The sequence below is a fragment of the Notolabrus celidotus genome, chromosome 17 (genome assembly GCF_009762535.1).
Source record: "Notolabrus celidotus isolate fNotCel1 chromosome 17, fNotCel1.pri, whole genome shotgun sequence".
In the NCBI taxonomy this organism is placed as follows: Eukaryota; Metazoa; Chordata; class Actinopteri; order Labriformes; family Labridae; genus Notolabrus; species Notolabrus celidotus.
The window spans coordinates 9828600-9851661 of record NC_048288.1 but is presented as its reverse complement, the minus strand read 5'-3'; the positions used below and the strand labels follow the sequence as shown (position 1 = coordinate 9851661).

General features: G+C 43.4%; 3 protein-coding genes across 10 annotated transcripts in view; 1 reads left to right on the top strand and 2 right to left on the bottom strand.

Moving 5' to 3' along the window:
- Positions 1-158: 158 nt before the first annotated feature.
- Positions 159-7891, bottom strand: spice1 (spindle and centriole associated protein 1). Its single transcript, XM_034706235.1, has 18 exons — positions 7705-7891; positions 7436-7534; positions 7159-7206; positions 5979-6119; positions 5750-5852; positions 5488-5606; positions 5245-5333; positions 5009-5145; positions 4778-4903; positions 4418-4680; positions 3274-3405; positions 3066-3186; positions 2861-2974; positions 2363-2766; positions 1179-1353; positions 1012-1084; positions 670-733; positions 159-565 (listed from the first exon to the last, which is right to left on the bottom strand). Exons 2-18 carry the CDS (start codon positions 7532-7534, stop codon positions 509-511), a joined length of 2265 nt encoding a protein of 754 aa, XP_034562126.1. The 5' UTR covers positions 7705-7891; the 3' UTR covers positions 159-508.
- Positions 7892-9351: 1460 nt separating this feature from the next.
- On the top strand, positions 9352-19050 carry LOC117828873 (protein shisa-2). 2 transcript variants are annotated; one of them, XM_034706237.1, is made up of 3 exons: positions 9352-9576; positions 10465-10766; positions 16900-19050. In XM_034706237.1, exons 2-3 carry the CDS (start codon positions 10466-10468, stop codon positions 17469-17471), a joined length of 873 nt encoding a protein of 290 aa, XP_034562128.1. In that variant the 5' UTR covers positions 9352-9576; position 10465; the 3' UTR covers positions 17472-19050. The 2 variants fall into 2 exon arrangements, with proteins under 2 accessions (XP_034562128.1, XP_034562127.1); XM_034706236.1 differs by lacking the exon at positions 9352-9576 and having other exon boundaries at positions 9679-10766.
- A 1087-nt stretch (positions 19051-20137) lies between these two features.
- atp8a2 (ATPase phospholipid transporting 8A2) overlaps positions 20138-23062 on the bottom strand; it is a 55963-nt gene continuing 53038 nt past the window's right edge. For all 7 annotated transcript variants that reach the window (XM_034706195.1, XM_034706193.1, XM_034706194.1 and 4 more), the window contains 2 exons: positions 22797-22888; positions 20138-21358 (listed from right to left, as the gene is read on the bottom strand). In XM_034706195.1, the coding sequence (XP_034562086.1) occupies positions 21261-21358; positions 22797-22888 (190 nt within the window). In that variant the 3' untranslated portion in view covers positions 20138-21260. The remainder of the gene's footprint in view (positions 21359-22796; positions 22889-23062) is intronic.

The window sequence follows — 23062 nt, the reverse complement described above, 5'->3', positions numbered from 1 at the left end:
CATTATGAGCCTTCTGCAGAAGAAAAGGAGCTACAGATGTCTATGAGGTCAAGGTGTTTCTCTAAATGTTCTCTCTCTTTAGTTCACACAGTCACATAGTCGCACAATATTTTATAATCCAGTCAACATGGCTGTGCAAAATAAGGCCACACAGACACTTAGATTTAAAGAGAGTTTTTGGAGAGGTCTCAAAACAAAGATCTCTCCGCAGAGAAAATATTAAATCACTTTACGGTTGAAAGAGAACAGGCACTCGTGATATTAAATATTAAACTCTACTTGCACACACAGCCTTCAAACATACCTTCTGCATGAAAGGTGTTACATATTAAGAACAATGCAGGGTGAGAAAACCTACCAATCAAAGAGTTTGTTTTATGGGTTTGGATGTCGATATACCTGAGCAGATAAAAAACTGCTTTAAAACGTTTAATTCAACAGTTTAAAATACACAAGTAAAATACTAACAACCAGGGTTTAAATTATCGTTACAACTTCAACTTGTCTGTCATCTCACATGAGTGGACAAAGCAAACCAGCCCTCTCTCTCTGTCTGTTTCTCCATCTGTTGTGGAAAGAAAAGATGTTTTCAGATGAAAATAAAAAGCAGTGACACTTTCTTAAAACTTTTACACGTCCATATCATCTGAAGTTTCTGTGTCTGCTTACTTCTGCTCTGCCATCCCTCGTTTCTCCCCCGGGACTGTAAGATGAGACTTCAGAGCCTGCAGATCTGAATCACAATAACAATGCATCATGAGAAACAATCTGTTTGTCTTTACTGTGTCTGTTAGTAAACCAGGGAATGAGAAATGTTCTAAAAAGTTAGTTTCAGTCTTCCATAAATGTAAAGATTTCCCATTAAATTTAGATATTTATAACCTCCTAATGACGGCTCCAGTCTTGTTGATTGTTTTATAAGGAACAACGTCTGATATAAACATTATGCTACCTGCTAGCAAGAACCACAGGAGAGATAAAACACTGCTTTAATCTGAGGGAGCTACCTACCGTCTCCACACAGCGCCGGTTTGTGAAAGGAGCTCCTGTTCAGGCAACAGCAGGGACACCTCTGGACCTCCTCCTTCAGTTTGATACAGAGATTTTCACTTTTTATTATAGAGAGAGGCAATCAGACGGACAGATGGACAGACAGCTGTCAGATTGAGCTGACATACCTTCTGATTGTGGACTGAAGGCAGATGGAGGGATGGGGGAACCAGAGGGAGACACACTTTGTTTCTGCTGCTCGATGAGCTCCAGCAGACGACCTCTCGCTTCCGCACTTTGTCTGTTCAGCTCCAGGAGGCGCTGTTCCACACTGCTCACACACAGAGAGGGAGGTGATGCTGCCTGAACAAGAAAACAGTGAAAAACAACTTTAAGGATTAGAGGTGGGAATCACCGGCAGAACCATGAAATTCTATTATTCATGATTCATAAGTCACAATACAATATTATGATTTTTAACATGTTGTGATCTGAGTATTGGGACACCATTTATTAGAATGCATCGTGATTGATTGCCTTTATTTGACCTGAATATTAGGAAGGAAGAAATTATTTAAATACATTTTTAATATAATAACAAATAAATAATCTAACTTCCGTCATTTTTGGTTCTACATAAGACTGACTGACACTGAGATTAAACTTTGTAGTAAAGGTAAAGACACACTAATCTGTGTCTGTTCGAGTCTGGTCCCACTTCACTGAATGTAAACACGTATTGACGGCTGAACTACTGCAGGAACAGTTTGCCCCAGTTCCTCTGGGTGCTGCTGTAGTCTGGAGAACATGAGAAGGTAGCTGCTAGTCCTCTGTCACATAATGAGCTGTTATAGTGATGCATCCACACACCTGGGCTCCAGTGTTTTTAGCATCTAACAGAAGCCCCTGTTCTCCTCTATGTTGAATGAGTGTTGAGTTGATTTAGTGTTTGGTTCGCTCTTACATGCGTCGTATTCTTTTAATGTTTCATTTTCATGCAGCACTCCTCATTAAGAAATCCAAAATAGGTCCACAGGATTGACTTAAACGCAGACAGAGCTTTCTTCCTGACCGTCATCTCTGCTGACATCAGCTGAAAAAAACTCAACAGCACCATCAAGTGGACTGAACAAGGAATTAAAAACTAGGAAAATCAATTTATCCAGAATATGAATAAGATTAAAGGGACTGTTTTAAAGCACGGTGTAAACTTTTTTTGTAGGCGAGACTCGTATGAAACCTTTGTTTAAGAAGAAACTTCAACCCTCAGGTGCTTCAGAAAAGTGGACATCATGTTTAGACAACTGATAAACAAAACCTGAAAAACTGAATAAACCAAAATGTGACAGTAAAACGTCACCCGAGTAATCACCTGCTCTCCTTCAGCAGCCAGGACATGCTGACTCCGTCTCCCTGTCCTGGTGGAAACCGACATCCTCCTTTCTCCAACAGTTGTGGGTGTGACTCTTCCTGTGCTGCCTGGACTCAAACGTCTCTTTCCACTGCTGCTCTCAGATGATCCTGAAACCCCTGAACCAGCCTGGCTAAGTCGGGCCTTAATCAGGTCGTTCTGCTCGCTCAGCTGTGCAATCTCAGCGAGCACGGCCTCTGCAGAGAGCTGTGAGCTCAGAGCGTCAAGGGTCAATTTTAAGGAAGGAGCGGGAGGAAGGCCGGAGAGAGGGAGGCTGGAGAAGCTGGAGGCTGAGCTGAGGGCCTCATAGGAGCTCAGGGTGTCTACAGGTGGAAGCTCATGGTGTAGCAGTACTGAATGAGTCTCTGAAAAATTAGTGGTACAATCAGCAGCTGGTCGACTGAGTGTATGAGCATATATGTCTTAAACGAGCTATTGAAGACGAAACTCAGCTGTTACCAGGATTTTGATGCCAGTTGTCTCTCTGTCGAGGAGGGGAGAGCAACACAGCAGGAGAAACAGAAGGTCGTAATTGCTCCTTATGTTGTACAGCAACTGGTGCAGACTGGAGATCTGTGTCAGACATTTAAAAACAAATTACGGACGGTTCACTCTGCAAACTTTGATGCATAGACAAATACATGCTAACAGTCTGAACCTGCACCTTCAACATTTGAGTCTTGGGCTGGGTAAGCATGATCCTGAAGTAGTCCAAGTCCCCCCATCACCAGCACCACTGTGTCCAACTTCTGCTCGATTTCTGCTGTCCGATGTAGCAACCCCGCCTGAGGAGAACCGAACAGAGACAGGTTTAAAGCTCAGCCGGCATTTCAACAGAGTAGGTTACTGTTATTACCTAAACTGTATTTTACCTGCAGGGTAGCAGCCTCTTCTCTCAGAGTCATCGTCTCAGCAGTGAGTGCATCAATCAGAACACGCTGCACTCTCAACTCCTCCTCTAGTCTTCTCCTCTCATGAGACTCTATCTGAGTCTCTTCTTCTTTCTGCAGACAGTTTGGTAAAAAAGAAAGAATGAAGAGTTAAATTAAAGACAATCTAGCAATTCATTAGGACAAGGACGGGCTTAAATAGTGCAGAAACAGAGACATTACTGGCATTAGAAATCGGTTTAACACAGTAACATATCAAATTATATTTTATAGAACCACTTTATGCAGAGTATGTTATGTCATGTGTACTTTGATTTCTGATTTTAAGACATCATATTTATGTCACTGCTGTTTGAAAATGCATTTGTAAGTTCAGGTTAATTTCAAAAAGCATTACTAAGCATTAATAAAGTGACTTTAGACTGAAAGGAGGTGAAATAATTAAAGGATTCCTGGAAAGTACAAAAAACTTTAAACTTTTGAGAAAAAGAAAAGAAAGTATTAAGGACGTGATTTCTTTTGAAGGGTTAAAAAATGCAAAAACAATGGAATTGTTCTTTAATCATATTAGTTGTCTTGGAGCACTGCATATTACAACGTCACCAACAAGTACTCATATGATTAAGCATAAGGCTCCTACATACTGCAATTACAAGGATGGATATTTACATTTCCCTTTACAGAGGCGTAATGGTGGGACAAAGTCATTCCACCACTGATCCTCCCTCAGAGGAAGTCACAGAGGTGACATGAGGTGAAGAGATTGGGTGGTGGTGGCGATGTGTAGTATCCAGTCGGGTGGAACAGTGCTGTGTATCTGTGTATGTCCAAGGGTGTGTGTATTTGTAATGCCTATACCATTCCCACATCACTGTACAGTGATGTGAAATCACACACTGTGACACAAACATCAAGCCGCATTGGTGCAATGTGTAAGTGTGAGGACGGGATGATTGGGGCACTGCGCTCTAACACTGTTGTGGAATTGCAGTGTGTAAGAGGCTTTAGACGACGCTCTGCTGAGTTAAGTCAATCACCTTCCTGTAATGTGTCTGTGCATGCTGTCTTTCTGTATCTGTCTTTATGATTGTTAATTAATAAAGATTTGTTGGATCAAATAAAGCACCTGTTTGAAGAGATGTACTAAACGTCCCAGAGTGGAGACCAATGCAACAGAGAACCCTGTGAGACTTTGTGTCCCGCTCTGTGCTGAGGCTGCTTCAGGGCCGGCACTCAGAGTGTCCAGGTCTGCCGCCACCTGACCCAACATGGCCTGCAGCAGGCCCAGACTGGACTGGTCCCCACTTAGAGAGGCAACAGAGGAGCCATCCAGCTCCAAACTCCTGGATACACACTTCCTGGTCTTTCTGCTGCGTCTACTGTTCTCACCTGAAACATAAACACAGACAAAAAATAATGATTTCCTCTGTTTGTGAAGCCATTCATAAAACATTTAAATACACCATTTAGGAGATTCTTGTACTACCTGACCGGTTGAGAGGCAGCTCAGGGTTCAGAACCTGAGAAACCAGGACTGAGGGCTCTTCCTTTTCTTCCTGGGACTGACTTAGTCTGGACCGAACACGCTGAACGGCCACTGTGGCATTGAGAGCTGAAATATGATGGAGAGATTTTATATCAACTGTATCTCCAGTTGTGATAACTTCATGATAAAACTGCCCTCCTCTTTTTGCTGGAGCTCAGAGTTTCATCCTACCCCTCTCATCCGGTGCTCTGCCTGACGTACAGGGGGTCACAGGAACATTTCCTCCGTCTGCCTCGTGTGAGTTGGGATGATGGACTTTCTGTTTCGCTCTTGTTCGAGACATTGCCTTCATTTTTTGTACATTGGCCCTGAAAAGAAAAAAAATAATTAATGTAGTGAAACTGAAAGTTAAATCAGTAATCACTCACTCCCTCTTTTGATGAGTGCGTGTTTGTGGGCACTATTACCTTCTGATTATATTATAGTCTGTGCTGCCATCAGGACTGTTATCTTCATCACTGTAGTCTTCCTCTGGAGCTTCCACTTCATTAAGAGCCTGAGATAATAACCAAATCATGAATACCAACATGGTGATGCAAAATATAGCTTCATGTAAAAACTTACAGTTAATAACAAGTATGAGGAAAAAAACAGACAGACAGATTAAAGCTGAAACACACACTCATACACACACACACACACACACACACCTGTTGATCCATCATTGACTGGCTGAGCAGTGACAGCTGAGTTGGGGGATCTGGTCTCCGGAGCACAGGCAGCGCTGAGTCAGAATCACAGTTTGGTGCCATTGTCACGCTGGGATGCCCTGCAGAAATATATCAACACACTGTGTGTTACCAACAAAACTAAGACAACCAAAGAACGCTAAACACTCAACACATACATTCATCACTGCATTAATGTTATAATAATCCACAGCAGTTACAGAGACAAAGGTAAACTGTCTACCTGTCTGTCTGCGAGGAGCATCTCCAAATAAGTCTTTAACAACAGCCATGGCACGGTCCGAGCGAGCCAGCACGTCCTGCAGCAGCAGCTGATCAGAAAACACCTGCAGCAGAAAAACACGACCCAGCCAGCAGCAGGGGGGAGTTCTCTTTGTATATTAACAGACTTCATTTTTCTACAACCACCAAAAAAGTAGTCAAAGTGAGTTATACAGAGTAATCACACAAACCTCCCTGATGATGCTGAGGCTGGCATGGTCAAGAGGCGCAGGGCTGCCAGGGTGTCTTAAATGGTGCTTCAGGGCTTTCTCCCTCAGCTCCCACTGAGCCGCAGCCTTGTTGTGGGACTTGTGGATCTCATGCCGATGACTCTGAAGTAGAAGTAAACATACATATAAGAAGATATAGGCTGGAAATAAAGCTTTTAATTGTTTCAGTATGATGAGCTAAACCAGGGTTCGAGTTATTATCTGAGCTTAATGTGGGTCTGTAAAAAAAGCTTGTGTTGGGGTGGAGATATATAAATAAATACAAGAAAAAGTGCCATTTGGAATTCAACCAGACACATTAAGCTTCACAACAGGGGGCAAAAACAGTATACACACAAATCCTATAGTAAATAATAATTACGGGGAGGAAATGGACCAAAGTAGCCTCAGCAAGCTGTGGTCAAAGTCCTGGAACCCATGTGCTTTATGTCCACTGTCCTTTCTTCATCCAGGATTGAACGAGCAGGAGAGGGTTGAAGTTTTTGAATAGTAGGTCCACAAACAGCAAGGCAGCAAGGCTCCTGGATTGCAGCAGTCCCTGGTGTTACTGTCAGTGTTGAGATTTAACCTATGTATCTTGTTACTATAAATAATATTCAAACATATTATCATTTGCATATTAATACAACTTTAACACAAAGCTCAGACTCCTCCTTATGCAAGCTCAGAAACTCGAACCCTGAGTTCACTGACATCATGCTCATGTGTCACCTGAATTCAGTGTGAGCTGAAACAGTGCTGATACCTTCTTAGTCTGTGAAGTTTCTCAGCCATCCAGGTCGTGGTAATTCAAAGCTTGATCCGTAAGGCAACTGGACTGGTAGAAATTCTGGAAAACGTTTCACCTCTCCTCTGAAAGGTTTCTTCAGTTCTGACCAGACTGGGGAAGAGCTAGAAAATATAAGCCTCTAACAGTCGTGGGTGTGTCCAGGTAGTCACAAAAGGGTCCTAAGTAGGGTCGTTTTCTCGCTCTTCCCCAGTCTGGTCAGAACTGAAGAAACCTTTCGGAGGAGAGGTGAAACGTCTTCAAGAATTTATAGCAGTCCAGTTGCCACAAGGATCAAGCTTTGAGATACCTTCTTATGTGTGCTCTGGCTCAATCAAACTAAAATAACCTCAGAGAAAAAGACAAACAGCTTACCAGCTCTGCAGGTGTGAGCTTGTGCACAGACAGGTCACTCACTGTGCTCTGAAACAGACAGATGTAGGCTGTGAGTACTTCTCACCAGAATGTCCCACATGTATTTATGAGGGAAAATATTCAAAGCAAATATAGGTAAACTGTCTACTTGAAAATAATAATGCACTATTAGTGGTTTCACAAGTACTAGACAAGTATAAGGACGTGATATCGTCACTAAGATGTAAAAGAGCAGACTTCATCCTCTCCATGTCTCTCAGGTGTGTTCAGTACTCACCACCCACTCCTTCTTGGTAGCTGATGCTGCCTTATTCGGGCGAGCAGGACGCTTTCCTTTAGTGTGTTGTTGTGTCCGCCCCACTCTAACAAACGACATCTGTTCACAGAGTAGATTTAAAACATGAAGTTAGCTCTGATACTCACTCTCATCAGTTCAACTTCACTGTTCAGCTGAAAGTTAGCTGTTAGCTTTAGGCTCCGCTTTGCTTAACCTAAGCTAACATGTACTTTCTCACACAGCAGGACAGATATTTGAATATCTCTTACGTTCCCGGTTGACAATCCTCCCTTGTGTTCGTAAGAAGAGACTTTCAGACAGCATAACACTTCATGTTCACCGTTTCGAGTCTGTTGTTGTTGAGGTAAAACATCCCAACTCTTCTTCAGTTTGCTGTGACAGTTTTTCAAGAGTCGCGCGCCACTTCCTGAGCTGTTGCCACGGACACCGCGTCACAATGAAGCATGATGGGTAATGTAGTGCAGGAGAGAAAGGGGACCAGCGGGCTCAAGCTGCTGTTGGTAGGAATGGTGTAAAAAAAACTTTACTTTTTTTCTGCTGGGTTTAGAGAAAGGGTAATAATGCCCATCGGTACTCATCAGTAAGTGAGGTAATTTGAGACTATTGCAAAATCTCTGCGTTTTCCAATGCTTTGTATGAGCAAAGTTATTATTCCCCTAGTTCCTGTTATGACGGACCAATCATAGCTAATCTCCAATCCGCTGTCCTGATTGGTTAAGGAGTGGGCCTTACTACGTCCTCTGATTAGTTATGATTCCCACTATCATGACTGCACCTGCACACACCGATCTGGTGCTAAGAGGAAATCTGGTTGGGAGGGATAGTGTTGACATTTGAAGTCCCTCTCTCTGAAAAGATGTTAAGTCTGTGACTACCAACAGCAGCTTTAAGTATATCGTTAATCAGTAAATATTACCGTTCAGTAGTCAGAAAAATTAGCCCTGCTCACTGCTGAGGTTATATCATAAAAAGTAATTAATTGAGTACAATATTTTCACTAAATTCAAATAATGTAGCCGCTAGTGTTGGAGTTTGTTGTTAGACTCAGCATTGTATTTAATTCAAATTTTAACCTTTATTTAAAAAGGTAATTTACACTCTGGGTCGCATTCTCTCAGCTGCTCAATTTGTATTGAACTACTGTGTTGATTGGTTTTGGAATTGTTATCCATGAGTGAACTTATTATTAACTGGTTAATTTATTTTCTGGGGGTCTTCCCCTAGAACATTTTAAAATCTAACACTTAATCCCCTGCATTCTGGTGAATATTTATGTGACCAATTGTGGCATTCAGTTATGGAAAAAGGAAAACACAAAACATTTGTTTATATCTATATTATTGATAATATTAAACAATTAACATATCATACTTTACTACAAGGGTATTCAGAGGGCATCAAGAGGGCACTGTTTTGCGTTTTATATATTTTAGGGGCATCAAATGGCATTCAGAGGGCACTTTTCTTTTACACTTTATACGTTTAGGTACATCCAGAGAGCACTTTTTCATTTTTAAAATATTTAAGGTGCATCCAGAGAGCACTTTTTTACTTTTAAAATATTTAAGGGGCATCCAGAGAGCACTTTTCATGCATTTTCCACTGGAAGGGTACCTGAGAAGGTAATTTTGAATGTTTTATTTACTACAGTGGAATCCAAAATGGCACGTTTCGTTTGGACAGGAGGGCCCGAGTACACAACTGATTAACGTAATATTTGATGGGATGGGCTTTCAATGTTTTTATAACTGCTCTTGAGTCCCTTTTTTCAACACTTAATTCAACACTTTCAATTCTTTCTTATATGTTTTTCTTAGAATAAACACAAACCAATGATTTCCTCACCATTAAACAGGTACTCGGTCTTGTATATGTTCTGTGCTTTTTGTTCTTGAGATGAGAGATGTTTGCAATCATCGGGTAACTCCACTAGAGGTCACAGTCGTCATGAAGAGCCCCTGAAGGAGCAGCGGGGATTGGATGGATTCAATTGCAGTCCAAACATTCAGAACCACCGGATTTTTTTCTTCTTTCTACGAGACAACTGAGTTTCATTCAGCACAAAACTAAGCCGGGTGGACTTTAACTGAACCACAGGCAAAAAAGGTGACAGCAAAAAGGTAGGGAAAAGCAGCACTCATATACGGCAGGAAATATATGCTTGCCTTAACAATAAATGCACACGCTAGTTGATGTCTAATCCGTCCTTTTTTTTTTAGTTCAAATATAAGTTCTTCATAAAGTTTAATTATACACATTTGATTCTGTTCCAAAGTTTTATTTTAAAGGTTCAAACCGGAAGTCGAGAGTTGCTCTTTGCAGCCTCACTGGTAGTTCAAACTGCTTATTACCCCTGGAAAGGGGATGTGTGTTTCCATATGACTTGTTGCACGCCCCTCTCACTTTGACGCATATCAACACAGGCTGCGCGCTTTAGTTCAATTCGGCTCGATTTACCAAGACCTGCCTCGCTGTCTGACGGTGAACAATGCAGACCCAGTCACAAAAGTTTGTAAAGTTTGTGTCACTCACGAGGAAAGCGGCGAGGGATCTCTTGATTGACTGCAGGATGGTTTAGACTCCGAGTGATTTTTTTTCCCTGTGGAAAGTTATCTGAAGAGTTAGAGGGAGATACGAAGAGCTGCGCTTTGGTGCCAGAGGGGATCATTTGGCTTTCCTTTCTGGATTTGGCAAGAGCACCGGGAGCTTTATCTGGATTATAAATTAAACTTAAACTATCACTTCTGAAGCATTTTATTCTTTTAGTAGCATCTTATCAGAGTTTTGTTTCGGACAACTCTTGGATAATCTTTACTGTGGAGCAACTTTTGGAGACGTTGGATCTGAATTACGCACGGGATTCCTCTGACAAATGACAGCTTTTAAGGGATTTTTTGCGCTCTTAATTCACCCCCTCGGCTCCTTGTATCGCACCAATCCACGGCACCACTCCCCTCGCCAGGTGAGGTAACCACGGGGAGTGAAAGTTTCTCTGTTTCTTCCCCGAGGATGTGGGGAGGAGGAGGTTTACCGATGTATGTCACCGTGATCGCGACTCTTCTCTTGGTCATCATTAACGTGAAAGCCAGTGGAGAGTATTGCCACGGCTTTCACGACTCACAGGGCGCGTGGAAAGAAGGTTTCCAGTGCCCTGAGAAGATCGACGGCGAGGACTCGATCATCTGCTGCGGGAAATGCGAGCTGCGCTACTGCTGCTCCAGTACGGACGCGCGGCTGGATCAGGGGAGCTGCGACAACGACCGGCAAGATCCAGGGACAGAGAGCAAGGAGGACAAGGATTCTGGTGCAGGTATAACCTACACAGTTAATTCAGCATTTAAGTACTGTCACAAACACAGTGAAACTTTGCCTTCATAAACATCAAAATCAATCACGTTACAGACCAGAACAGTAACATACACACAACTACTGCTTCAAATAAATGATCATTGATTATTGTTAGTCTGGACTAAACTCACGTTGAGAGCCTTAAAAGGATTTCACAGAGTGGCATATGAAATTAATGATGGGGTACTGATGGCGCCATGCACAGGACGTCTTATCTCTGAAACTGCAGAGTTATTACAAAGTTTTGTTTCCTCTATTGAACTCAACAGTCCCTCAGTATCTCCCTGTAAAGACCCTCCTCTGCTGCATGCTCCTGTTGGCAACGACAGCTGTGCAGGAGACAGCAAACCCGTTAGTCTAAATGCACTTACAAATGGCACACTGCGCCGTGCTGCACTTATAAACAGACTGTTTGTTCTGGCTTGTAGCAGTGCAGAGTGGGAGCCGGGTTCAGATCACGATGTCCCCACGGGGATCGAGTTTGGAGTTGACCGGATCCTGGGCAGAGGCTCACTCAAAGGCATTGACAGCTCTGCTCATTAAAAAAAATGGCGTTATAATTTCTCGTGGAGTCCATTTCCCGTCGTCTCCCCCTCCTTTCTCCCCACACACTCACCAGTCTGGCTCCTGTCTCCTGTCTGTGGGCTCTAAAGGGCTTCACATGCCTCAAACAAGCCACATTTAGAAACTTCATATACATTAATATAAGGTCAAATATAGCCTTCCCCCTGTTTTCTATTTGAATGAATGGAGTAGGGAACAAATGTTTATCCACCATTGAGCTCTGCTTACATTCCCATATATCAGTCTGGAGCCACATGAATCTGCATCATATCATGAATAATATTAACAACAGCTCTTTAAAACAACAGAGTAATACTGGACACCAGAGGAAAGAGGCCTCCATGCTTTCATGCTTCCCTGGAGGATATCTCTGCCCTCTTTTGGACCTCCTGCTAAAATCTGTCATTTGCTAAGACTACCATGCCTTATCACTTCAGGAAGAGGTATATACATTTCATTCAGTGGCCTCCAGCCAAAATAACTTAAAGAAAAGCACCTACTTTCCTCACTATGAAAAGAGGAAGTGTGTGTTTTTTCTTAAAGGCTTTCAGTTTGTGCATTTCTTTCATTTTTCATTCGCTTACAGCCTACATTAATCATCCAGGAAAGATACACACTGTAATGTCAATGGATAACAGGCAGGAAATTATTAATGTGCTCAGCATGAGGGAACATATGGTATTTAGGAACAGGAGAACGCCCGTGGGAGAGCCGGGGGAGACGAGGGAGACTCCAGCCGGCGCAGCCACAAAGAGAGTGTGCCCAAAACAAGAGCTTAAGAGAGGGGGGCTGCTGTTACTGCAGCATGGCTGCCACGGCTCAACTCAGGCAACAGGTGTGGAAGAGTGACAGGGAACAATAGGAGGGTTCAGCCCCTGTGAGCTCAGGATGAGAAGGTCACCCGGAGCAAGAAGTAAAGGATTAAAGAACCCTTAAAAAAGGCGGTAGACAGTTAAGTCCTGAGAACTGTTTTGTAGATTTGATTTTCTATTTGCAACCTTAGTGATGAGAAGAAGACGTGTTCGAGTCCTCCTGTCTCTCTTCTATCCACTCACAGCGCTTTTACATTACATGTCACATCCACCTATACACACCACATTCATACACTGATGACAGAGGCTGCCATGTAAGCAACTTCATTGACACACAGATAACACAGCACCGGAGGCAGTTTGGAGGCTAAGCCCAGGTACAGCAGGATCTGGGTTCATACCCCCTAACATCTGATCGACAAACAACCAACTCTATCACGAGACACAGCTGCATCCCCCAAAGCCCAGCCGCATTTTAAACTAATGCTCGACTAAGCACAATATTAGGTCCTTGATTTTGATTATGCAAGGTTACTTTGTAGGAGTAATTCCCTGCAATTTAGATGAAAAACTAAGCTCACTTAAAAAGAGTAGCATCTAGCTACATGATAGAAATTAGACTGTTCAATAAGCGGTAAACCCTTTTGGCTCTGGCTCACTCTCAGAATCTGCTCTATCTGCAGATCTTCACAGATTAATTAACTGAAACAACTACAAGGCCATAAACGATGCATTCTCTGTCATTAAGATTTAAATCTTCACATTATCCAAATTTTGTAGCCCACAGCAAAATCGAGCCTGCTATGCTCATTTCTATGAATGCTAAAGTTGGTCAGTCAGTCCAGCCTCTCCGCTCCAGGCTTAAACACAAATCAAGCAAATCTCAACAACTATGTGTTTCCAGTTTCCATGACATGTTGTGCATGCGTTCATGGTAACTGGAAGACGAATTATAAAGACTTCAGTGATCCCCTGTCTGTTCACCAACACTTGTAGTTTGTGTTGTGCGTAAATGTTTTGATAGCTGATGGATTTCTGTTCTCTTCCCCTGTTATGATAAATTTAGATTTAATTACCCTTTAACACTAACCCTCACTTTTAATTCAGTGTCGTCATAATATCAAAGTTTTACATTTATTTGGGCAAGTGTTCAAATTTAACATTCCCGCCAGTCTCCGCTGTACCTAGCATATGGAAGCATTAGCAATTAGCTCAAAGCCATTAAGCTAGCAGGCCACACGGCATGACAGTAGACTCTTTGTCTTTCTTTTCTTCTTTAGTACCCAGGCTACAACCCTGGATAGATATATTCAGATCCACAGGAGAGAACATGACCCATAAACAAAGTGTAGTAATTTAGCTGAGTATATAAAATAGGTAAAAGAAGAATGCTACTTAGCCAATGGGTTAATGAGTATGAGATGTATAAAAACAGATCTAGTCATTCTTTAAATCTGTCATACTTTCTCTTTTATGCTTCACTTCAGCAGGATTTTTTCATCTAAATAAATATCTTGAGTTTGATGTTGTGAAATTTCAAAACACTCAAAAAAACATTTCCAGGAGTCTCATCTATACCTAGCATGGGCAGTGGTGGACAGTAACAGAGTAGATTTACTTGAGTACTGTACTTAAGTACATTTTTTGAGTATCTGCACTTTACTTGAGTATTATTTTTTGGGGGAACTTATGACTTTTACTCCACTACATTCAGAAGACAATTATTGTACTTTTGACTCCACTACATTTCTATCAATGCTCTAGTTACTCACTACTTTAGCTTTGAAGTCAGCTCATGAATTTACTTCTCTTTTCTGAAATCTGATCCCTAAGACAGTAAAATGTGTTTGTGTAGTTCTGTTTGTTTCAGTGTTTTAACATACCTGTATATTGTGCGTCTCCACGATTGAACGTGGAGCAAACAGAGAGCACGTTTCACTCAGATCAGGCAGTTCATGTAGAGGTGGTAATGATGGCTATAATTCTCCAACTGAGCACCCATGTCCATATCTTCAGCCGGTGTTAGAGGTTTTTGAAATGAAGAATGATACGTATCGTTTGAAATGTTCTCCCTGTTTCCCACTCTGCTCAAACGTACAAACATTCACTGTCCAACCTGAGAAAGCGTGTTGAGCTACGTGACATTTGTTTCATTCCAGATGAACATTTCAAACTAAGTTGTCTGTACTTGGAGTAACTTAGTTTCTGTTTTTATTCCATGGTATAGTTTTTAGAGATTTGAAGTAATGGTTTCTAGATAAACATGATGTAACAGAATGTACTTCTAGGTAGACTTGACTGCATTTATGTATTGTGAAAATACAAAGTTTTGAGATTTTTAAAGAAGTACTTTGGATACTTAAGTATTTTAAAAGGAAGTACTCCAGTACTTTAACTCAAGTAATAATTTGACAGAACAACATTCACTTGTATTGGAGTAATATTTGACCTGGATGGTCTATACTTTGACTTAAGTAATGAAGCTGTGTACTTTGTCCACCACTGAGCACGGGTCAGCATGAGCATTTAGCTCAAAGCAATGATCTGGCTCAGCATGACTGTAGACTGTGGTGTTCATTTTTTCTACCATGATAACAAACTCATATTTATTTCTACACCCTCAGAAGGAGAGCTGATCCATAAAAATAGAAGCATTAGACTTATTTACTAGAGTTCTTAAATTTAGTTAAACTAGCGTCATAGGTAATAAACATAAAATGCTTTCCAACAAATGCATTGATAGACTGACAACATAGTAATGTTAATTCAACGTATGTATGGCCCTGTCTTTGCAAAATATGTGAACTTTTACTTCTGTTTGCTCGACTAAAGTAGGCTTTGCTGTATACTTCCAGTGTATGAGTATTCCTCTCCCCCCTGTATTTACTGAGCTTCGCAGCTCTTTTGGCCTCCATCACTGATTTACAGAGAAGTGTTTTGGAGAGAGGCCCTGCAGTTAAAGCAGGGACGAAGTAACACAAGACCAAAGTTTTAGCTGTTCCTAATCCTTGTTGGTCGTGCAGTAAACGGGAGTGGAGATGTTGAGTTGGAGGCCATATAAGCACAGGAAAAGAGGGCTGTCGAAGCCTCCCTGGGACATTTCTGTTCTTGTAACTTATATATGTGCTGCCATGGCAGAGTTCCTGTTAAAACCTGTTTACTGGAAGGTGTTCGCTGTGAGCTGCGTTGGCCTCTGAAGTTGACACCGCTTCTTGTCAAAGGGAAATGGGTCAGGGTCCTAGTTTGTTTCATGTCACAGTATCCTAGCCTCTGCTGCAGCTGGTTTATGTCTTTTGTCACCTGGACTCAGTACCACAGCCTCAGCATGTCCTCCAGCTCTTAACAAGTTTCACTCGGTAATCCTTTTTTAATGCTCTGCTACTTTTGATGAGCGTTCTGAAAAAGTTTCTCAAGGCTGTATGGATGTATTTCAAAGAGCCCAGAGACAAAAGGAAACTGGAGCCAGTTGCCACCTCTCTCTCTTTGGCATACAGTTACACCTCATAACACATGGGCACATTCAAAGCACAAAATAACTACACCCTGTGGGAACAATAAAACACAACTAATCATTGCTAATGTAACACAGTGCTTATTGTGTTTGTAAGGTGTTTTTGTGAGTGAGCATTGGAGGAAAACACCTCAGAAGTGACCTCACCTCATCCGCCACCTTGTTCCTGCCAACAATAATTCACTCTGTGCTTTACTGTAAGGTCAAACTGTGCAGCATGAATAAAACTGTTATTGTTGTCTAAGGGAAATTTATTGTTGATCATGTTTCAAAGTTGTCTTTGGAGCTTTTCCTGCTGACATCCCATCTTCATAAACTGTAAATCTTCACTTCTAAATCTGTCATTTTAATAAAGCCTCTGGTGTCTTACCCAGCATATCACGCTCCGGTCCGTGAGACTGTCAGAGAGGAAGGGCTTTCTTTTTTACTTTAACTTACTGTTTTAACCAAAAAGAAATAAAAGGTCAGTAAGAGGGCATCGGCTTACTGCTTTGATTTAAAGTGCTGAATAACCTCCTGTTCAGCTACGTTAAATCAGTCCACTCTAATACCTTTGTTACAGCTGAAGCCAAAAACTGGAGTTCAACCTGAGTCACTTTTTTCAAAGGGTTGGTCATAAATAGTCAGAGAAAAAAGAAGGGTCACAAATATCTGCTGGCAGCCAGCCTCAAGAATGTCACACGTACACGTACACACACACACGTACACACACACACACACACACACACACACACACACACACACACACACACACACACACACACGTACACACACACACGCACACACACACACACACACACACACACACACACACACGTACACACACACACGCACACACACACACACACACACACATGTACACACACACACACACACACACATGTACACACACACACACACACACACACATGTACACACAGGTCTGCAGGGTCGAGGAGGTTGGGGACACAGTAGGGTGCTGAGGATTAAAACAGATCAAAACAAAGTTAATAACTGCTAATGAGAGCCTGGGACTCCCTGAGGACCTGATCCCAGTGCACCTTTCATTCTTTTAGTCTAAACACTCCTCTCTGCTCAGGCTCTTGTTTCAATTTCTCAACAAATTTCTGCTCACATTCAGGAGTTTTGCTTGTGCTAAAACACAATGTGTCAGACTACGTGATGCCTAAGAGTGTCTTGACTCAGTGTGTCTCTTTTTCTCTCTGCAGTGCCCATCTACGTGCCCTTCCTGATTGTGGGCTCTGTCTTTGTGGCTTTCATCCTGGTGGGCTCTGTGGTCGCTGTGTGCTGCTGCCGCTGCCTCCGACCCAAACAGGAGCTTTCATCAGGAGGTGCGACAGGAGGCGGAGCCGGTGGCGGACGCCTTTTGGAGACCATCCCTATGATGGCCAGCTCAGGGACCTCCAGAGGCTCGTCATCCCGCCAGTCCAGCACGGCAACCTCGTCCAGCTCCTCCGCCCCACCGGCTGCTCCCCGCCAAGTTCCCCCTCCTCTCATGCGGGCTCAGGCCTCCTGCTGCCTGCCCCCTGACGCCAGCGTCTTCGTCAACATGCCCACTAACTTCTCTGTGCTCAACTGCCAGCAGGCCACACAAATCATGCCTCACCAGGGGCAGTTTCTGCACCCGCAGTACATTGGCTATGCCCATCCTGTGGCTGCCACAGCAGCCTTCCTGGACCCCACTCAGGGAGGATACAGACCTCTCCAGTCCCCCTGCCCGCCTCCTACCATTGGGTCCAGTGTCAACAGTGATCAGAAATTCCCTCCAGTTACTGTGTGATGATGGGCCGACCTGCAGACCACTCTGTCGTGAAGTTTAAACCTGTGAGGGCCGTGTTAGAGACCTTAAAGGCGAGCTGCCTGAGTGGAAAAGAAATGCAGGAAATCAGACTCACATGAAGGACTTATGAGGCAGCAGGGTCTGCCTTCCTAATGTGTGATGTGTGTGTCTGTTTGTGTAATGTGACCCCTTGGCAAGTTGAAATGAGCGAAGCTCAACTTATGATGGGATCAGACAGATGTCGACGGAAAACAAATTTCTGTCTTGATGTAAAGTCAAAACTGAAAATTGGAGTGTTTTACAGCCCAGGTGGGCGCTCGTGCACAGCTCCCTGCAGCCTGCAGCTCAAACAGTGCAGTGCATGTGTGTTTGCATGTCTGTGTACGAGAGTGAGAAAAAGATTTGTTGGCTTATAAGTGCTAGTTTGAGTGATGACTGAATGATTTATAGCAGTGAACTGTATGAAAAGTGGATATTCAGGCAAAAAAATATGACCACATGCTGTGTTTATGCCATGTGCACATCTGCACTTACATACAGTGTGTGTTTGTTTATGCTGAAAGTATTAGGAGAGAAAGCTTGTGAAGAGATGTCTGTACTGTGTGTGTGTGTGTGTGTGTGTGTGTGTGTGTGTGTGTGTGTGTGTGTGTGTGTGTGTGTGTGTGTGTGTGTGTGTGTGTGTGTGTGTGTGTGTGTGTGTGTGTGTGTGTGTGTGTGTGTGTGTGTGTGTGTGTGTGTGTGTGTGTCTCAGTGTGGATGGACGGGGTTGTGTGAGTAACTATGAGTGAGCTGTGTGTAATGGGAAATGCAGGTGGTGTGATGTGAAAGGCAGTCGCAACCTCCCTGTAGACCATTTAAAGTCTAATGAAGTGAACACAGGACATAGACTGTGACGCTCCACCCTGCAATGCCCCACTGCCCCCACCCTACTTCTGCCACCCAAAAAGAAAAAACAGAAATAATCCCAGCTGCCCCGAGCGGAAACACACCAACCCAACAGAAAATAATCACGAGGTAACAGTTAATGTACCTGACAGGTGTGAGTGTGACAGAGAGGGAGGAGTCAGCTCTCTGAAGATTACACAATTAATTATGCTGCCAACTGCCCCTTCATTTCTTTACTGCCAGTGTGTTTGAATGTGTGTGTTTGTGCGTGTGTGTGTATTTAACACTCCCACAGGTCAGTGCAGAGTGCACAAGCGGCTCCAGGGCAGCTCTGAGTCATTATTTTTCCACTGAAAAAGGCACAGAGTTGCAGTTATTAGTTGTTAATCTGAAAGGTTGATTTTGGTGCTTCACAGTGCAGCATGCTGCTGTGTGCAGCTGGCTCACTGGTAACTCAGTAACATGCAACCTGAGGAATGTGCTGCTCCACTGAGCATGCAGCACGAGATGTCCCAAAGTACTAACAATGGGAACATTTGCATCGGCACTCCCGGCGCCGTGTCTGTGAGACACAGTGTGCAGCGTGTGAGAGGTAAATAAGAGTATCTGTAAAACGATGGATAATCATCGGTCTCATTTTGATGCAGGAGTGACATTTTCATATGAATTCTATAAATAAACAGCTTTTAAACAACGTGTTGTGAACGCTCTGTGATTTATAACTGTGCACTGCCGTACATGATAACAAGCAGGTCTTTATGCTTTCACCAGAGGTCTTTGTTACCCTCGGGATGAGTGTTTACATGCACACTTGGTTTACAAAATTCTAATGTGAGGGGTTTTGCACAGAAACACTCTGAGATTCTCCATCCCCTTAAGACACAAGCAAACACTCTGATACATAAGCTTTCAAACACTAATTACATCCGTTCAGAGAGAAGTCCACCACCCACAGAGTACCTGTCACACCAGCAGCTCACAGAGAGAGTGAGCAACAAACACAACAATGAAGGGTTAGAAACTATGACACAGATCAGGAGGTGTAGTTCTGGCAGGATCTCAGAGAAACATCAGTAATGTGGAAAGAGGAGCTGGCCGGTGGAGAGTCACTGGGGAAGAGCTGAACAGCATAACCGGCTCTCTGGCTCCAGCTTGGTCCGATGGATTCTCCATATTGAAGCAGCTGTAGTCGCTTTGGGCTGGGCCGCATCCAGGAAGGTGGGTGGGAAAGGGGATCTCCAGTTGGCTGTCCGGAGGCAGGGGGTTGCATTAATCGGCTAATGGTCTGTCCAGTCTCCCGTCTTCCCAGAGGTGAAGGAAGGAGCGTGGGAGAGGTTTGACTCTAGTTACATGTGAAATAATACCTGTGCAATGTACGAATTAAGTCTTTTGATCGATTCAAGCATAATGTGAACCAAATCCCTCCCTCTGCCACCCTGGATCCACACATTCAGAGTCAAGACACAGAAACACGAAGTCAGGCAATGGATTGATTAGATTTAATGATTAGGACTGAGATGGACAACCCCCGTCTCCCACCCTTTCAGTCTTGCATTCTTGAACTGGAGTGTCCTCAACACAGAGCACACAGACGATGGACTCTACATTCAGACAATACCCAGAGCCAAAACACACAATCCAGGAGAGAGTCTCAGTCAGATCCCTTCAAGACGCCTAGAAGCACTAATTCAAGTAAAATATTCCCTCTATGACGTGTCTCCACGTATGAGTACAAAAACAGGCATTAATGACGAGAGAGAAAAAAAGAATAAAAACAAATACACAATTAATGTTCACTTTAATAAAAAAATAAGAACCTGGTAAAGAAATCCAACACAACTGAAGGAGGAAGCTCAAATGCCAGGCTTGCTTCTTCTAGGTCAGCTGAAGATGCAAGACAGGAATCACAGGAGCGGTCAAAGACCACGAGAAACAGAGCGGATTAGAAAACAGACTGGCCAGGATGAGGAGCTGTGATCTAGAGACAGAGGCTGCAGAGAGGGACAGGGAGGAAGCAAGAGGAGGTCCCGCTGGGGTCAGAGCTGGAGGGGTTACAGCAGGGCGGTGGTCCAGTTTGGCGTTAGCGTTCTGCCTCAGTGGCATCTCAGAGGTGTTTGGCAGTGAGGCTCGGTGCTCTGACGGGACGCAGAGGTGCGAGCTGTGGAAGCTTGGATGCAGGGCTCGGTCTCTGCCTCCCTCCGTCCCACTTTAAAGGAATTCACCGGCTCATGTGCGTGTGTTTATTTTGACGTCCCCCCCTCCCCTCCTCCCATGCAGGCGTGTGATGACTGATTAGCTAAACCCACCTCACGTCAAAGATGAGAGAGAACCTTGGAAGCAAACTCACGCAGGGGCAGACACACACATGCACACAAACACAGGAGCGCTGATGCGTGCGGACATACATGCACAGGCAGATACAGACGCACTGGAATGAGCACACACACACACACACACACACACACACACACACACACACACACACACACACACACACACACACACACACACACACACACACACACACACACACACACACACACACAGTGGCATGAAGCAAACCCAGTCTGGGGGTATACAGATATGAGGAGCAGTCTCTGAGTTTGACTTGTCATGTCTGTGCGTGGATACGATTGCTCATGCTTGTGCAGCTTGTGTGAGTTTAAAGAACGTTTATTCCATCAAGTCGACCTGGTCCCTTCTCTCAAGTCAGTCCTCAGTGCGCCGGCGCCGGCCTCCACGCCTAACCTTGACCCCCCCCACCCTCCAGGGTTCAGGTCATAGTTCCAAGTAAGGCCACAGCAGGGGTCGGTCATCCGGCGAGAGGGTTTCTCATGAGTCTGTCTCCACTGTCACTTTGACAACCGTTGGTACGGTGAGCAGAAGCCTTGGTCAGGGCGGGTGCTAGAGGCTTGGGCGTTGTTGGCGAGTGGTGTCGTAAGAGCGCACAACCTGGGATTGGGAGACCACACCGTGCTCCTCCTGAGAGAAGGCGTAGCCATCTGCAGAGAGAGAAGAAGAAGACATGGTGTTCATGATCACAGACCGTTTGACTGGATTTATTAGTAACTGTAATTATTTTAAACACTTTTCAAATCCACTGAAGTCGTTCACCATTCTGTGAAGGGCCCACAAAAGATAAAAACATGAAGTACTGTTCCTTCTTTCATTTACTTTATGCATCAATTACAAGATTTGACATCCACAAAATGACTCCCTTAAGAAGAACATCCAAACAAATTAATCCCAGCTGACTCTGAATGCACAAAACACAGAGCATCACACATCCTTCTTTTTGTCCTATAGAGCTTTGATTCAGGGCGTTCAGGTGATAGGAGATATATGGCGGCAGACAAAAGCTGCTGATCTGGAACGACCTGAACAATCCCCATCAGGAGAAACATGCTGGGATTGTGCCCCATCGTCTCCTGAGTGAAAGCACAACTTTGAAACAGACGGAAGAAAACAACTTTCATTGTGAGAAAGATCACGATGGACCGAAAGCTATGATTTTCTAAAGCAGCTGTTTTCTGATTTAGAAACTTTAATATGTTTTCTGTATATGTTTTTATGCTTTTCACAACATGTTGTTTTCATGTCGTTGCAGCACCTTCCCTTCATCATGTGTGTCTGAACTCTTGTTTGTTTTTTACATGTTTTTGAATTTGTTTCTTGCAGATCAGACCAGCAGTACACATACTTTCACCATCATGATCTGTTTTGTATTTATGAATCTGAATCTACTGTTTGTGATGTTGTTGTTATTTGTCCCTACCCCTCTCTCTAACCCCAGCATGGACTCAGCTGATGTGTGTCTAGCACAAATCTGCTTCTGCTGAAGGTTTCTGCCTGTTAAAGGAAGTTTGTCCTTGCCACTGTAACTTGCTACATGCTGCAAAGTGCTCTGCTCATGGTGGATTAAAATGAGATCAGACTGAGTCCTGTCTGTGAGATGGGACTGGATCTTATCCTGTCTTGATGTTGGGTCTTTGTTAATGATATAGCATCGAGTACGGTCTAGACCTGCTCTGTTTGTAAAGAGTTTTCAGATAACAGTTGTTGTGATATAAATATATAAATAAAGATTGATTGAATGATCAGCTGTCCTTGTCGGTCACTGAAGTGATACACAATCTGAAAAAGTCTGAGACACACTCACCATATGAGTTAAAAAAAACCAAGTATCTTAAATATGGAGGGATGTTTTTACCTGACACTAAGCCCATATTGGAAGAATAATCACTAACTGTGAAGGTAAGCATGTGTTTAATGTTCTTTATTTTAATATAAAGGGTCAGACGAAAGAGAACAAAATCTATCAGATAACGTTCTGATATCTGGACCTCAGTTCTGGCTCCAACACTACCTGTCTGTGTTAAAGCAGGACTCGTATGACATTAGTGTGTTGGTGTGTGTGTATAATGAAAAGGGCACACTCACGTGACACAGTCTGCTGCACCGAGTTGGAGCGTCCAACGCTTGAAGGCGTTTTCCTAAAGACTCTTGTCAGCAGATGGGCCCGTTCGTTTAGACTGCAGAGGAAAGACAGACACGAGTTACTCCACAGAGAAGAGACATCCTGAGGAATTCAAGAGAGACTCAACTACTCACACGGCTACACAGCACTGTCACTATCTGCTGGGATTATTTAATTTGTGCACGTTTCAGTGCTTTGTCTCATTGTTGCCTTCAGTTCTGTGTAGCTG